Below are 18055 nucleotides of genomic sequence, written 5' to 3'. Positions count from 1 at the left end.
AAACAACTGTACGTACTTCATAATTCGGACCCTAACCAATCCTCATATTTCATAAAGTTTAGTTTAATGAACCTTCTTGACCATTCATTTACTATTGATAATTTCTTATAAAAATAATAAAAATATTATTATATTATTTATAAAAATAATAAAAATAATTTCTTTGTTGATGTTGTTCTAACCGCTCATCGCCCGAGGAAAAAGAGGAAGGAAAAAAATGATGAGAGGAAAGAAGAAGAGAGGAGGAGGAGGAAAAGGTAGAGGAAGAAAAAAGAATATTTATATTAATTTATATAAATAATAATTATTTAAAAATATTTAAAAGTTTAAAATGAGATTATAAATAATAAAAAAAATATATTATAAATAGTGTTATCCTATTATATAATCTTTAATATACCTCATAAACTTAGCTTTTGAAGGTAAAATATGGATCTTCTGTTTATTAGTAAAATTAAAAATATATCAAGATGATAGTCTGATTCGGGCATCAATTAGGGAATCTACTTTCAGATTAATTAATTACGAGTTCTAAATCTTAGTTAGGAAGAACTAATGATTTAATTGAATCAGGTATTAATTAGAGATTTGGATTTTAGATTAACCTTACTGATTTTGGTTATTGCAAATATGCTGCGGGCAATAAGTTGAATAAGAATAACACTAACTGCTTCCCCACAAATACGTGAAAAACCACATCTAACATAAATAAATAAATATATATATATATATATAATTTATTGGAAATGGATTAATTAATTTACTACGTAAAATAGAGTGAGAATAACACCATTATATGCAGCCTTCAAAAAAATAGCTACTAATTTTAGCTCAACATACCACCTTGGCGATCCTCTACATCGATAAGATGTTGGTCGCTTGAATTGGTTCCATACTTCTGTTAGTTTGCAAGTGGCTGTAATACTATCAGGTAAAAACTGCAGATTAAATGAGATCAACTTATTGGATGTAGTAAATGTTTACAACACTGGAGAGGCATAGTTAATGTCCAAGAGATAGATGGTGCAATCGTCTTGAGCATCGGATAATGTCCATATCAATAGTCGAAGAGACCCTTGCAATGTTACGTAGAGAAATTTCTGCTGCACTTGGATCAACATCATCACGCCTTCAACAGAAGAAAGGGATCGGATCAGCATATAGCAGTCTTCAAGAGGACGCAAGATAGCCCATTAGAATTTGCAAAGGCCACCAGGTTCTATGTTACATGGCCAAGAAGACTTTTTGAATCGATTTGCTAATCTTCCAGCTCGACAAGTTGAGCTCTCCTCCTTTGGGCTACCTTTTTCCTGATGAATATGCCCCATCTCATCGCCGCCTTAATCTTAAGCCACCCGACAACAGCTTTACCGGACGAACGGTTCTGATCCACATCGAAGTTGAAGGGCGGAGATGGAGGAGAAACAAATGAAGGAGACTCAAATCCATTTCCTGGTACATTACTGGAAGATCCTACCATAAAGTGTCGAAGCAGCTGTTGCATTTCCTCATTTTCCAGTATCTCATGGCTCCTCATGCGGATTTCTTCCTCTGTTAGGTAATCATCAACTCCGTGACTCTGCCGTTGATTAGACCAGTCATAATATGAATTCAGATTTGAAGACAACATGGGCTGGCCAACCAGTTGAAATTCCGAGCTTGAATGTTGTGATGGACCCAAGGCCAGGCCGAAGCTATCATTTCTTGAAACTTGAGCTAGGCCAGAAGACTCACAGAACTGGTTTTGAGGGGTCAGTGATGTATCTTCGTAATGCAACTGGGCATTTGAGATAACAAGTTGAGGATGAGAGGAGCATCTGGTCATTTGATTATCACCATATCCGCTGTCTCCTGCTCAGAACACAGAAAAGTCAGTTAACAGAAGCAAATTTTGAGCAGCAGCAAAGTGTACATGTCATTCAAACAAAAGAACAGAGAATTAATATCTTTGCAGAAATATGTTTTCTTTTATAGCCATTAGTAATTGCAGAAGAAGATAAGCTGTTAATGGTCACATCTTTCAACTTCTGTTAGACATCTAATAGAAAAATAATGGTAAAATCTCACTACAAACTGTGATCATCACACTATTGTCAATGAGAAATATTCTAAAAAACTGAATCACTTAACTGATTGATAACTAAAATGATCTTAGAAGTGGACTTTACATAAGGATAACAAGAAGTAAATATTTCATTACCTTCACTGACCATGCCTGTATCAGTGAGAGACTGAACTGTCAGAGCTGGAACCGACAACTGCTGCTGTGAGGGTGGGCAATCATATGAATCAGAAAAATTTGCCAAAGCTCGAGATTCACTCCGGGTAGTTATTGTCTTCTTATTTGACGTCAAACTCAGAAGAGCCTTGCCATCATATTCTATTACACATGCCCAGTTATCATATGCCTTTTTTACGAGTGTATCTGCGAAGACCTGTAATAAATAATGAAAATGTTGTAATTTGGGAAGCTAATACTTATATTTCTTGTATGATTCTAGGATCTGATATCTTTCTGGAAAAACTTAAGGAACAAGACAAAAGTCACCTAATAATATTTCTTTTGAGATCAAATGCCCAAACATTTATCTCAGGATGCATCAAAGTGAAGCTATAAAGAAATAGAGCTACAGGTTAAATAGATGCAGAAATTTCTCACTAGTGATTGAATGATTGAAATGATGTGCTATGGTGAAAAGTAAACAAACCGTGAAAACCTACAGCCAAAAGTAAATAAAGTCCCATGTTGCACCAAATAAACCAATATATATTAGTGACAACAACCATGCAACCATTAGCTAATCTCCATTGTTTGAAGAGTTATTCATTTATACATGCTAGTCACTAATCATCTTGCAAAACCTGAAGCAACAAAGAAAAATATAATGCAATGGTACAAACCTTTTGACTATCCGTCAGAGATTCAGCTGAACAGAACTGGTCTCCAGAAATCAACCCACTAAACTCACAAATATGGTTGAAGATTGCACCAACATTTCTTGTGTCATCAGAATAGTACACATAATACTTTCCACTTAGGGGACATGTCTTTGCATGCTCAATTAGGCTCTCCCACATCCTATTTGACATGCCACCACCAAGGATCTGCAGATGCTTAAAAGAAAAAATCACAAGAGAAAGCAATGGTTGTACCTAAAGTGTCCAAGATAACAAAGAACATAAGATATCATACACTTCGCAATCTTTGCGGATCCCTGATATAAGTCCGGAGAAAATCTTCTACTGTGAATATTCCACTCTTGTTCAACTTCTTGTGGAATGACCCATCCTTGCCAATCTTTTCCAATCTCCAAACATCATCCTTCCATGAAGGAGGATAATGTTTTTTGTACACTAGAACAGATACAAATTAATGATATTATATAAACAAGCTAAAATTGAGGGCATAAAAACTAAATAATGAGTATGAAGTGACATACATTCTCCTCTGTGATCCTTAACCGTGAAAGCTTCTGTTTTTGCTTCACGAATACGAATACCCTCACAAAAGCCTGAAGCAATCTTCAGCCCGAGTCTGAATTTCCTACTTCGTATCCAGCTAGAGTTATCAGTAAAAGTTAGCTCTCCAAGTGTCCCTACACCTTCCTTTAGTGACACCTGTAAGTCCCCAGTCAAAAGTGGCCTCTTTCCTTCACGTTCTTTGACCACATGACTTTCGAATTCTTCTTCAGTCCAGTTATCATCATCTTCATTATTGAAATCACCCTCAAGCACAACCACATCTAACTTTGCAGATGACTCAGGCCCTGATGTCACAACAAACCCAGTGTTTGCATCAAGCAACACAACATGAATTTCAGATCCTTGCTCCCCTTCTACTTTTCCACCAGTAAAAAGTGGTAGGGACAACATTGATCTGAACTGCAGTTGCAGGTTTCTTCCATCAGGTCCTTCAATACGCTTTGGAGAAGCCCTGCATTTTTCTGAAGAATCAGAGGAATCCTAACAGATAAAATTTGCATGATAAAGATTTGATTATAACCAATCAAATTAATTAAAATACTTAAGATATATGTCAAGGATTTAAATCTTGGAACGATACTATTTTAGTAGGTGATCAGAACTTTGGAAACTGGTTGGACCAATACAATACTGGTATACTGGGCAGTGTACCTATCTATATTGACCATCACCAACTTATATTGTTTGGTACAGGTGTTTGGTTGGTCTGACAACTATTAGTCGCTACATAACGGTCAGAGCAGGATTTGATTTCTTCAGCTATATTTTATCTATGATGTAAAATAAACATATAACAAACAAAACGATAATAAATCATTTAGATAACGAGTTCCTAGAAAAAGAAAACAACAGTAAAGAACAACAATATTTATTCCATGTTAGGACGGAATGAACATGAAGTTGACAATCAGATCAAATGAATATTTGGCTGAACAATTGGCAATTTTCTTTATAACCAATAGAAATCACATAAATCTACACAAAACTGAAGTTGGTAGACCTATTTTCTCCATACAAGGTTATGGTTAGATGACACCGATGTGGAAAGAACCAACAAGAAATGCCTACATAGGCATGTGTAAGTGATACTACAAAATTGGATGGACCTCAGCCCACCATATATCTAACTTCAATTTGACAGAGCCACTGCCAAAAGTTTAGCTATTGGGCATGGTATAAGATGAAGATGAACTAAATTTTATTAGATGTGTTGCAAATCAGTTGACTGAACAAGACGACAGCAACTCTGAAATAATGAAGAAAATGATCTTATCATATGGATCAAGCACTGAAATATAGATGCCCAACATATACTCTCTCAAAGTTGACAAAGTCATGCTAGTAAACCTAGATTAAGTATTGTTCACCAAGCCTCAATGGACTTTGAATAGCAAACAATAAATGTGATAAATTGCAGAAGTAATATAAAAGCACAACTGCAGATATACTCTCTGCAAAGAATTAAAACTGTGTATTTACCACTTATGTCCCTTCAGAGTTATGATGGATCATGTATCCCTCTCAAGGTCATATAGGACGACTATTAATAGGTTAAGCTTTTAAGGTCATGTATATTAATATAATAATATCTAACTTTTCAATGGAAATACAGTTTTTTTTTTTTTAGTACATTCACATTTAGGGGATAGAATCAAATAACCCCAAGATTAAAATAGAGCAATCTTTATTTCAGAATAATTAAGCTCCACAAGCTCTTCCTAAAATATTGACAGCAATCACATTCAGAAGCTTGAAGAATGACATGTGAAATAGCAAATCTAAATATAGAGAAATGTAATATATTGCCAAAGAATGAAAGAAAGAACCATCAAAACATCAGTTGTTTCAATGATAATGTCAAGACCATCTACCTGCCTCCAACTCTAGCAGGCCCAAGTTTTGCTAAAGCACGCTCCACTTCTTCACTAACCTATACAAACACAGTAGGAAGAAGAAAGCATCACAAGGCAAGCAACACGAACAAGCAAAAGACAGAATCAGCAAAATGTTACTTGTTGGCAATCAAGTTATAGAATACTAAACAAATCATGCAAATTTTCTGAATTTCTATCAACTATGTATTAGATTGAAAATAGTCCAACATGTATGGCAATCAAGTTATAGAATACTAAACAAATCATGCAAATTTTCTGAATTTCTATCAACTATGTATTAGTTTGAAAATACTCCAACATGCAATACACTATAATCCAAGGGTTCATACACATTAGACTGGCACGAGAAAACCATGAATCAGGCAAAACAGAGAAAAAAAATAAAGATAAGGCAGAAGAAAGGTTGATCAAGAGGTTGCCGAGAATCAAAATGGAAGAATATAGCACTCACATGCAAGGTTCGCAATACCGTACCGTACTGGAGTTTCGACCTGGGCTCGGTACCGGTACGGTACGGTATACCGCTCGGTACACCCAGGTGTACCGAGCGGTATATTCAGGCGTGCCGAGCACTGTAGCATATGGTCCGCGTACCGAACGTCTGGCGGACCGGTACGTACCGCCCGTACCGGGCGGTACGGATCGGTACTGCAAACCATGCTCACATGCCTACCACTAAACATGAGCAATATTAACCATGATAATTAACATTATAAAGAACACACACAAACTGAAAATGCCTTCAGATCCCACCTTGATGACCTGAAAGTTGCAGAAAAATCTGATCGATAGAATGATAAGATAATAAGAATTTCAAGAAGAGCATTCTGCTATCCCACAAATTTTAAAGTAAAGCACCAAAAGCATAATCCATATTGCAAACACATCGAAGAAACAACAATGAAATACAGGGTTTTTAATATCGTTCCATACAGTCTGGAATGGGCAGTACGTATCGTTCCGCCAGTGGACCAGCACGCGGACCGCCCACTACTGGGCAGTATCAGCCTAGCTGCAGTGAAGCGGGACAAGAAAGAAGAGGGCATTCGAAGAAGAGGGAGAAGCATCAAAGAAGAAGGAGAAGCATTGAGAAAGAGTACCACAGAGTCACCGATGCATCGTCACCAACGTCTCAATGAACCTGAGCTCGTCGAAACTCGACACGAACTTGTCTTCCACACCCTTTCTCGTTCTCGATCTAGCGCCACCCTCCCTTGACGATCCCGATCCAGGCGGTAATGACGAGGAGAGTCATACCTCTTTGGAGGGGGAGCTAGAGGCACAGGGATCAGGGGAGGCAACAACGAGAGCAACGGAAGAGGCAGCCGCGAGAAAGGGGGAGAAGTCCCCGGCCTTCTTCATCTCCGAACGATCTCCTTCGTCCACTGTCGCCGCACGGAGAACCTTCCGATGTCGATGTCGTTTTTCTTCTCCCCATCTCCTTGACATCGAAGGCCACAAACGAGGCAACGAGGAGAAGAAAGATGAGGCAATGAGGCGACAATGACGAGGTGACGGTGACGAGGACGAGGCGACTGCTCGACACGCCATATATCTTTTTATATATTTATATATTGATTTTTCATTTTTTATATCTTTTTTTATATAAAATATATATTTTTTATATATTTTTAGTGATCATGTACGTCTAACTTCACATTCAGGCACTGCCTACGTGTGACTTAGATGGATTGTCTTCATCAATGCACATAGGATGAGGATAGGGTGGAATAATGCCATTGAAGGTTTATATATATATATGTGTGTATATATATATATATATATATATACTGCTTGGTACTAAAATTGATTTTTATATTTTTTTCTAGACGTACCACTCAATATGCCCTGGTGTATCGCTCGGTACACCGGTATGGTACGAAATTTCAATCATTGATGAAATATACGTGTTTGTTTGAACCAACTTAATTCGTTCTCATCCCTAGTATTCTTAACATTCTTTCATACTCCAATATCTTGGCTCTTCTTTTCATGAAAGAAAATCCTAATGAGTCATTTAATGAAAGAATTGTAAATGCTGACATCAAGTTCATCCACATATGAAAGATCTTGGTCCAACAGTCTCACAAAGATCAGTTGATGGATGATCCAGAGAGAAAGAGAGAAGATTCACAAATATGATGATCAATTTGACACCAGACATATTGATGAATTATCCATATTCCATAATACCAAAATAGTAAAGATGTTTATATTTTAGTTGTAATCTTTTTTTTCATGAATATATAGGACATTTCTATAAACACTAAGATCTTGTTTATTGGATCAGTGGACATAAAGAGTTTGGGTTACAAGTGAACTTAAATTGGTAAACATAAATAAGGGCCGTTTGTTGATCTAGAAACTCAAAACCCCTAATTTTCTTGGCATGTTTTTCTTTTTAACTCCTTCCCATTTTTACTCTTTCAATCTCTTAACTGATGTTTCAGTTACTGAAATATTAAGAATTCTATGGCAGACCATTCCATGCTGGATATTTTATACTATAGTTAAGCCACTTGAAAACTATCATATGAGCTTACCTGTGATAGCCTAGCATCGGAATCCCAACTATGAAAGAGCTAAATGGCAGACCAAAATTGCAACAGGTTTGGTAACAATGTTAAACAATGGATACAGGGAGAGAAGGATGAATTGTACTTACAACTCTTCGAAGAATCGGCTCCAATGAAGAGCAAAGTCTTTGTAAACTGTCAACCTTAAGAGCTTCCACAATCACACTGAAATAGAATGTCAATAAAAAAACCAAAATTGCCATTTACTCTTTGACTTTGAAATAGTTATAATTAATAAATTGCATAGACAGAAAGAAAAAACACTAAAGGCTAGTGCATCTACAAAGTTCTCTATCTTTGTCAGGATTGCTCAAGACCATCCAATCATTATAGATCAGCTCTAGACCACTACTCAAAATCAACAAAATAGCATGGAAGATTGTCCCAATGGTTAACAGGAGATTATCTATCAGTGGGAACACCTTTTGAGGAAACTTAGAAGTCAGAAGATATGTATACTCCATGGTAGTTTGCTTCACACCCATTGTTCAGCATATGATCATTAATAATGTCACACATTTTTTCTGTCCCTCAAATAAATATAATTTGCTGCCAAAAATGACCACATTTTGATCTTCTCTTACTTTGGTACCAAATTAAATAGGACAATACTTAAGAGTGAGAAGCAGAACTGACTTTTGCGACCTCAAGTACAACTTTGTCATACTAGGTCACTAACTTCACACAACTTGAACACCCAACCATCATATATATATATATATATAATGGAAAAAACAAGAAACGTGTTGCACGAAATGCTTAAGAAGTATGTTATTATGCTATCCATCATGATACAAGTCTATTTGCATCAATTCAGATTCTAGAGAGGAAACCTGACTGTTGAGAAGAAAATTATTTCTTACTAAGAACATCAATTAACAAAAGAGAAATAACAAGCAAATAAGTAGTGAGATTTAGGTGGTAATCATGATGTTAATGCCAGTCCAAGAAAATTATTTTCTTTCCACCAGTAGCAGGGTTTGCCACAACTGTCAGTACTCGAAAGTCGAAACAGTGCATACATTAAACATATGTTTCATAAATTTCTAGGATCAAGTAATGCTACTTAGTCAGCATTTTATGAAAGACAGTATGTTGACCACCCCCATCTCAGGGGCATTAAATAGAACTCGTGAGTTCTGTCACCCTCCTCTTCCATGAGCCCACTACCATCTTCTCCTTTTTTATGAACCTGCCGCTGTCAATCCTCCTCCGCTTGCTGCTCACTTGAGGCCATCCATCTCTTTCCAGTATGTCGCACGCTTACCTCGGGATCCAATGGAAGGTCTGGATGGGTGGTTGATCATGGAATATTGCATGGAACCATTGAATCAGATTTTGCAATTGTTATTGGTTTCACAACTCTTATAGCCGCCATGCTGAGAGAAGGTCAATAGTTTTTGGCGGTTGCAAATAATATATTAGAATGATGCTGGGACTGTGCCTATATATACTTACCATGAGGTTACCAAATTGTTGATTGGTTATGAATTTATGTTAGACATAAAAGGTCATGGTGTTTTTGGTCTACCTCTTTTCCTAGAGAGTTGGCAACCATTCTTAAATTCTAATCATCTAGTATATACTAAATAAAATTATTTTTTCAATAAAAATATCTTAAAGCATCACATATTTGAACAAATTTCATTTTAAATTTCCTGCTGGCAATATGAAAGAAAAAAAAAAACAGAGCTTCACTAATTAATAATTTTAATTGCTGTCAACAAGATACAATTTTTTGTCCCTTCATGGATAAAAGTTATCTGAAAATTTTCAGTTACTGCTGTGACCTAAAGTAACAGAACAATTTCCTACAAGGTCAAAAGCTCCGAGAAGCTTTTAGCTTAGCCTATGAACATATGGTAACAAAACGAGCAACAATCTGAAATCTAAAACGATACACAAATATTTTCAAAAAAAATATCAGGAAATTATCCAAGAATTGATTGTTTCTAGATCTTATCAAATTGACAATTTTGAGCAATTTAACAGCATACCCAAGAATATTTATCGGCTGTAACCAAACAAAAAAAAAAAGAACTACCGATTGTTCACAGCTTTAACTCTCAGAAATTCTCGCACTATTATGATTTTTTTTCTTTCGAAGATCACAAGCTCAGGCCAGAAGATCCATACTTCAATTATCTACCCAACCCCAGCAATCAACTAGGAAACACTAAAAAGCATTTCAACACAGCAAAGCAACTTGTAGGTTCCACGAGAAAACAACTCGAGATTTCAGTCACCTCGCGAGGGCCGGCACCTTTTGCCGTTTGGGCTCAGGTTGCAGGTCATCGCCGGGAACCAATCCACGCTTCTCCCTCATCTTCGTCTCCGAGATCACGATCGGCCCTTCCCTTGCTACACCCAGAGATCCAGTAACCCTAACCCTCGCATAAAGAACATAATCTCCATATCAAATCACCCGAAATCTGCATTAGGACAAAAAGAATTCAAACCTCCACGGCGCAAAACCGATCAAAGATTCACGGAGACTCACTCTAGCAAGAAGCAACGGGTAAGGAAGAAGAATTTGGGGGAAGTAGAGGGCAAGGAGGAGTTACGTGTTCGCGCTTCTCTTCTCCCCTCTTCGCCTCGAGGGCAGCTGCCAAGGGAAAAGAATCTGAAGAGGAAAGAGTGGGTGGCGACTTGTGGACTTTAAGACTTCGGTCTGTGTGAAACTGGTTATTTTACGTATTTTTCAGATAAAAACAAAATTATTATTTGTTAAGACATAACTAAACTAAACTAAAAATTAATTTTAAAATCTTTTTTAGTTAAAATTATATTTCTAAAAATTTCTCAATATTTTCCACCCCAATATTTTAATAATCCATAGAATATCCCTAATATGACACAACAACACTCTTTTCTTTTTTGGTGGTTCTATTCACAAAGTGGATCGGTTCATCAATTTTAGATTGATCGCTATAGGACGAACTAATTCAATTCTTCAGTTATAGGATTTTATAAAAAAAATTATAAATATATTTTATAATCTTATGGATTGATCCATAGAATGTTTGGACGAATAAATTACACTGAGACATATCAATTATATTTCAAGAATTATAAATTATCTTTTGAAAATTTTGAAAATTAGGGGTCATCGGCTTCCCAAAAAAAATTAAAAAAAAACTCGAAAATAATTTTTTTCTTTTTCTCTCACTAAAATACCCGACAAATCCTTGCCCCCAAAAGAGACCCTCATCCGTCGAAGGGGACGACCGGAAACGGAAGCCAAAGCTAATCTAAGCCGTACAAATGAAGCCGTCTCTTCTGTCGCGCGTCAGAGTAAATGGCGTGCCCCAAAGGCCATTCATGCTCTCCGCTACCCCCTCTCTCTCTCTCTCCCTCTCCTTCGACTCATCCGCTTCCGCGCCATTCCTTACGTTTCGGAGCCGCCTCCGACCTCTCCCCGCCGGGTCTCCCACGGCCCCGGTGATTAGGGCCACTGCCAGTCCCAGGCCGTGGGTCCGACCTGGACTGCCGCCTCATCATCAACTATCCCACCGCTAACGCCATCGCCGCTGTCGAGCACGGCATCGCGCGTCTCACGGCAATGGCGCCGAACGTCGCGTGCGTCGACTGGCGAGTTCCTTTCTTCCTTCCCATCGCTCTACTCTTCGTGCGTGCGCTTTGAATTAGGTGTAGTGGTAACTAATGTGCTGTTTGATCAGAATTGATCTCTGTTCGGACTGTTAATTTTCCGAAAGGCTTATGTGAAGCAAGTCTCCGATGTTTTCTCTTAGCAAAATGCATTAACATTTCAAAGTTTTCAGGCTTTGTGGAGTTCATTTCTTATAATTCGATGAGTTTAGTGGCTATAAACCTCGTCCAAAAATCATTTAGGAAGAAGATACAGATTTTTGTTCAGAAGACTTATGAATTATATAATTAAAAAATATAAAATAATTAGAGTTAATAGCATAACTAATGAAAAAATCATTGACGATTTTAGGGTCTAATTTCTTTATATAAGGATTATAAATCCTCACTTTAACTAGATAATCACATATATGTAAATGACTTAAACTTGGTATTTACAGTTTTCACAACTCAAAAGGACTTTTAGAAGGAAGTTTAGATGGAATTCTGTTTGCTTTACTTCAAAGGGATATAGATAAATTAAAATTGCTCGTTATACTTAGTTCATAAGTATGTGATTACTTCTTTCATCAATCCCATTTTGTTAAGGTGTGATAAATATTATATTATAAGCCTATATGAATATTTAAAAAAAGTAATATATCGTTTGGGATCAGGATGCATGTCATCGTCGGGATTTAATCGACACTTCTTTCTCGTTTTCGTCTTAGGGATCACGATCGGCCCTTCTCTTACTATACCCAAAGACCCAAAAGAAAAAATGATGTAATTAACTTAACTAGTAAAGATATTGACGAGGATAGTAATTATGATAAGACCCGGGCTGACGTCAACTGTCCCAGATGACGCCTCATGCCTCGATCGACCCGACAGCACCCGATCAAACGGATCAGAACGTCGCTCGAGGCGTATTAATACCTGCCTAGGCTCAGTTCCTCATGCCACGTCAACATTGGTGTCAGACGCTACCAGCCTGTCCCCTGCAAGTGGGCACATCAGAACAGTAAGCTTTCTTATAAATACCCTCGCATTTTGAACGAGGTGGGGAGGAGAGGAAAAGAAACAGACACACAAAAAAACTTCTTAATCTGAAACCCCCTTCACATCATCTGACTTGATTGTCAGAGGGGTCGAGCCGAGCACCCCGGCTCGACCTTTGTGCAGGTGCGAAGCCGAAGGTCCCCGCCGGACGCGCAGGCGAGGAGTTCTTGCCCGGAGGAAACGGCTACACCGTCCCGATCGGACCACCGCGCCCGACCACCTCAGCGGGCTCGAGGAACGCCCCAAGGAGATCCCCGTCGTCCGGATCCGAATCGAGCCGTGTCGGCCCCGAGGCCACGGCTCAAAGTTGTTTCCCACAACAGATATTGATAGATTAAAAATATGATCATGAACTCAATTCTATCATATTGTACATACATAATTTTCTTTTACCGAAATTTCGGGGTAACATACCATTGTCAGGCCTTTGTTGGACAACCTTCTCTTTTACCATCGCCACTAAAGTTTCGTCTAGTCCAAGCAATCCATCAAAGATAACCATAAAAAGGATTAGGTGGTGGCTCCGGTCAGTGCAAAGGCACTTTAGCTTGCCTTATTAGTCATTACTCCTCCATCAACTATGTTGTAATTAATATATCCAAATTAAGTGGTGTTCTCGTAGATCATAATACATGTCTGACATTAGATTAATTGAAGCGTCACACTCGTATTAGTTACATGTATGTGGATTGGACTTTGGAAAAGGGCGGTGAAGAGTCCCTCTTAGTGTGAAACGATGAAACCAAGAACCACTGAGGTCAAGGTCTTCTAATAGTCAACGACCCTTTGCACCAGAAACCATATCAATATTCTATCCCGAACGAGTCGTAATCTTCACCTGTCTTGACTTATTGGTCCAATCTAGCGTAGCAAAGAAGAAAGCTTCATATAAGGCAGGAGAAGTAGATTGCTGCTGGTTTCGGGGGATGCTGTAGGCGTAGATGGGAAGCCCGCTCCACTCTCTCTTCCTCGCCTTCTTCTTCGCTTTCTTTGCCAGCCACCGTGCTTCCAGATCACTGGTTTTGGCGCAGAAGTCGCCGGCGTCGGTCGACGTCGGCGTCGTGCTCGACCTCGGGACCGAGACAGGGAAGAGGAGCCGGACGAGCATCTCCATGGCCATCGACGACTTCTACGCCCTCCATGGAGATCACGCCACGAGGGTGGTTCTACATGTCAGGGACTCCGACAAAGACGCCGTCGGCGCGGCAGCAGCAGGTACTGTATCTACCACGAAGCAGAGCAGAAGTAGTCGGTCGTTTCTTTGGCGTTCTCGCAAGCTTGTTTCCCCTTCCTTGACTTGGATCCGTCAGGACTACTGTTACCGCAGCCACGCTGTAGGTTTAGATAAGCTCATGGAGAAGAAGATTAACAAGTGGACCATACGTTACGAAGCGTACATAATAAATATAATGCACGTGAAAAGATTCCTTATGTCTGCTTGATTGCCTGCGCTCTAAATCATTTCTTATTTGTCGCTTCGATGGTTGTGGAGAGAAGATTGACGGTGGAAGAGACCAAATCTTTATAAACTCGACTTACCATTCCCAGTCTTGTTTTTTGTTGACGAGAGTTAAGGAGTTAATATATCGTAGTTGATTTGTTTTAATTAGAAGACAGTAATTAGAAGCTAGAGATATTTATATTCTCAAATAAAAGCATTTAAATTGCACGATATGTCAGTCATTACGTAGTGGTGCATCTTTTTTCCTCCTTAAATGTGTGGGCTGGAAAAAATACTGAGAATTATGCATGTGGATTTTAATCAAAATTAACGCTCAAATTCTGACTATTAAATGTGGACTATTCAAGTTTTTATTGTTATATCAATCTTCATCCTACACAATAATATCTATTGAGGGAAAGCAAAAAAAAAATCGGAAGAAAGAGAGACACACACCTGTGTGGAGGGGCAGATGCCAAGTCGGAGGAGCGAAGGACTGTTGACCATTCCAATAATAGAACCAATCGGTTCTCCTCTTTGAAAGTCAAAACTTCTGCTGGCTTGACCAATGTGACGGATTTGAACGGGTCAACTTTTGTGACCGTCGCATCAACTAACCAACTGCTTCACTCGTGTTTAGTGCTCACCCTTCTGCTGCTCATGCTTGGATGCAGCGGTTGACCTGCTCAAGAACGTCCGAGTCAAGGCCATCATCGGCCCCATGACATCCACCGAGGCCGCCTTCCTCATCCAACTCGGTGACCGGACTCACGTCCCCGTCCTCTCCTTCTCCGCCACCAACCCCGCCCTCTGCCCCGCCCACACGCCCTACTTCGTCCGCACCACCACCAACGACTCCTCCCAGGTCGCCGCCATCGCCAGCGTCGTGCAACACTTCGGCTGGCGCGAGGCGGTCCTCGTCTACGCCGACACCGAGTATGGCACCGGCATTGTCCCCTTCCTCACCGACGCGCTCCAGTCCGTCGACGCCCGCGTCCCCTACCGCGGCGTCATCCCCTCCGAGGCCACCGACGCCCAGCTCGACGGGGTGCTGCGCGAGCTCAAGGCCGCGGAGGCGCGGGTGTTCATCGTCCACATGCTGCCCTACCTCGCCCTCCGCCTCTTCCGACGGGCCAAGAAGCTGGGAATGACGAGCCGTGGCTACGTGTGGATCGCCACTGACGGGGTCACTAGCGTCCTCGAGCTGCTCGATCGGCAGGACGTCCTGGAGGCGATGCAGGGATTGATCGGCGTGCGGCACTACGTGAACAGATCCAAGGAGGTCACCAACTTCACAGCCCGGTTCAGGTGGAGATTCCGGCAGGACAATCCCACCGTCAAGCCGGCCGATCCCTCGGTCATCCAACTGTGGGCTTACGACACGGCTTGGGCGGTGGCGATGGCCGTCGAAAAGCTGCATCCGGCGAGGTCCGCCTTCAAGAACTCACGATCCGGGAATGACTCGACCGACTTGTCCCGGCTTGGCGTGAGCCAGACCGGGCTGGCTCTCCGGAACGCCATCTTCGACACCCGCTTCCGTGGCTTGGCCGGAGAGTTCCAGCTCGTGGACGGTCAACTCCAGTCATCGGCCTTCGAGATAGTCAACGTTGACGGAGAAGGCGAGACGACGGTCGCATTCTGGACTCCAGAGAACGGGATCTCGGAGCATCTCAACTCCACCGCCAGCGCCGGCCTCAAGTCCGTCGTCTGGCCGGGCGACTCGACGGAGGTGCCGAAAGGCTGGGAAATACCCACCGATGGGAAGAGGCTTCGAATCGCCGTTCCGGTCAAGCACGGATTCGACCAGTTCGTGAGGGTGGAAACCGACGCGATGACCAACCAGACAAGCGTCACCGGCTTCTGCATCGACGTCTTCCAGGCCGTCATCGATTCGCTTCCGTACGCCGTCACCTTCGACTACATCCCGGTTGCGAACTCCTCCAAATCCTACGACAATTTTGTCTACCAGGTCTTCCTCAAGGTTCGTGCAGTGCTGCATGAATCGTGCTGATGACTGTGTCAACGCCGCCGTGCTCCCAAGTATCTGACTGCTCGTGATGATGAACAGAACTTTGATGCAGTGGTCGGCGACACGACGATCATCGCCAACCGGTCGCAGTTCGTGGACTTCACGATGCCGTACACCGATTCGGGGGTGTCGATGGTCGTGCGGGTGAAGGACGCCAAGAGCAAGGACCTGTGGATCTTCTTGGAGCCTTTGCCGATCGATCTCTGGCTCGGGAGCTTGGCCTTCTTCGTGTTCACTGGGCTCATGGTGTGGGTGATCGAGCGCCAGGAGAACCCGGAGTTCGCGGGGAAACCGCTCGACCAACTGGGCACCATCTTCTACTTCGCCTTCTCCATCCTCGTCTTCACGCACAGTACATCACCATCACCAAGACCTCTGTAATACGATCCAAGTACACAATGACAAACTCTCGCTAAGCCATTCGATGTTGGATTTGGTTTTCAGAGGAGAAGCTGACGAGCAACCTGACGAGGTTCGCGGTGATCATGTGCACGTTCGTGGTTCTGATACTGACGTCGAGCTACACGGCGAGCCTGACATCCATACTGACCGTGCAGCAGCTCCAGCCGACGGTGACCGACGTGAACCAGCTGCTGAGCACCGGGGCGTACATCGGCCACCAAGATGGATCTTACGCCGTCGGGTTGCTGAAGCGAATGGGGTTCCAAGATCACAAGTTCAAGAACTACAGCACGCCTGACCAGTACGCAGAAGCCCTGTCCAAGGGGAGCGCTAATGGAGGTGTCGACGCAGTGTTCGACGAAATACCATACCTAAAGCTCTTCCTCTCGCAACACTGTGCCGACTTCACCATGGTCGGTCCGATCTACAAGACCGACGGCTTCGGCTTCGTGAGTCCTTCTTGCCGTGACATCGTAGATTCCGGATTCCGCTCCAGCTTCAGGGGTATCCAATCTCGTCTTCTACAGGTTTTTCCTCGAGGATCGCAGCTCGTACCTGACGTTTCGAGGGCCATCCTGAACGTGACAGAGGGGGAGAAGATGGCAGCGATCGAGAAGAAATGGTTTGGGGATCGAACCAACTGCACACCGCAGAGCAACAGCCTCAGCTCCTCGAGTCTCGCCTTCTGGAGCTTCGGCGGCCTCTTCCTCATCACCGGAGCCGTCTCGGGGCTCGCATTACTGATCGGCCTGGCCAAGTTCATCTACCATGAATGGGATGGACTCAGAACTGCCGCTTCCGAGAAGACGTCTCTCTGGAAGAAGATAGTGGCGGTGCTGAAGCACTACCACGACGTCGACGGGTCTCGCCCTTGCCTTACCTTGAAGAGGGATGACTACGGGGAGTTGGACGACGAAGATCCGAATCAAATTGCACGCCCTGGGGACGCGGCAGGGCTTCATGGCTCGGTTGGTTCACAGAGCCCTGTGAGCGTATCCGACCGCTCCGACTTCAGCTTTGCTTCACCGGAAGAAGGAATGTCGTCTACGGAGCCAAGTAGCCCATATCACTATGCCACTGTGGAAATGGCAGAGATCAGGGAAGCAGCATAACTAACGGTGACGCTCATCGAGTGAGGCCAAGAAGGAATCGACTGTTGTGATGATGTGATTAGAGAAGGGAAATATAAAGAAATAAAACTGATTCAGATATCAGTCAAATATGCTTCGTCCTAATGGAGGCCGATTGAGAGGGGAGAGCAGTCCATTAACGAATGAGAGAACAACAAACAACATTAGATCTATCTTTATCGATGATTTAATGACAATAGTCATTTCATTTATGTCTTTATGAAGACTATCATGATATATTTTTTTTTCAAAAAACTATTATCATTCATAATAACATATAATTCATTTAATGAATCATGCATTTAAGTAATTGAAATACATACTTAAAATATAAATAATAAATATGTCAATAAAAGTGTAAACAAATTCATACATCCAAATAATATATGTAAGGCCTCATATTTCTAATATAATTTAAGATTTGCTAGTATACATAACATTATTTCATC

General features: G+C 41.5%; 2 protein-coding genes across 5 annotated transcripts; one reads left to right on the top strand and one right to left on the bottom strand.

The window, feature by feature from the left end:
• Window positions 1–939: 939 nt before the first annotated feature.
• On the bottom strand, window positions 940–10612 carry LOC135585255 (calmodulin-binding protein 60 B-like). Of its 4 annotated transcripts, none has more exons than XM_065102680.1 (9): window positions 10519–10612; window positions 10201–10386; window positions 8044–8119; window positions 5355–5413; window positions 3441–3934; window positions 3194–3354; window positions 2902–3105; window positions 2201–2435; window positions 940–1851 (listed from the first exon to the last, which is right to left on the bottom strand). In XM_065102680.1, the coding sequence occupies exons 2-9, from the start codon at window positions 10278–10280 to the stop codon at window positions 1259–1261; spliced, it is 1902 nt and encodes a 633-aa protein (XP_064958752.1). In that variant the 5' UTR covers window positions 10281–10386; window positions 10519–10612; the 3' UTR covers window positions 940–1258. The 4 variants fall into 4 exon arrangements, with proteins under 4 accessions (XP_064958752.1, XP_064958754.1, XP_064958751.1 ...); XM_065102682.1 differs by having other exon boundaries at window positions 10201–10338; window positions 10519–10611; XM_065102679.1 differs by having other exon boundaries at window positions 10455–10595.
• A 2784-nt stretch (window positions 10613–13396) lies between these two features.
• LOC135609421 (glutamate receptor 2.7-like) lies at window positions 13397–17696 on the top strand. Its single transcript, XM_065102677.1, has 5 exons — window positions 13397–13819; window positions 14720–16026; window positions 16114–16426; window positions 16519–16925; window positions 17004–17696. The coding sequence occupies exons 1-5, from the start codon at window positions 13546–13548 to the stop codon at window positions 17586–17588; spliced, it is 2886 nt and encodes a 961-aa protein (XP_064958749.1). The 5' UTR covers window positions 13397–13545; the 3' UTR covers window positions 17589–17696.
• The last annotated feature ends 359 nt before the right edge of the window (window positions 17697–18055 follow it).

The sequence above is a fragment of the Musa acuminata genome, chromosome BXJ2-4 (assembly GCF_036884655.1).
Source record: "Musa acuminata AAA Group cultivar baxijiao chromosome BXJ2-4, Cavendish_Baxijiao_AAA, whole genome shotgun sequence".
NCBI classification, from domain to species: domain Eukaryota; kingdom Viridiplantae; phylum Streptophyta; class Magnoliopsida; order Zingiberales; family Musaceae; genus Musa; species Musa acuminata.
Note: the sequence above shows the minus strand (reverse complement) of the source record. Positions and strands in the feature narration are given on the sequence as shown.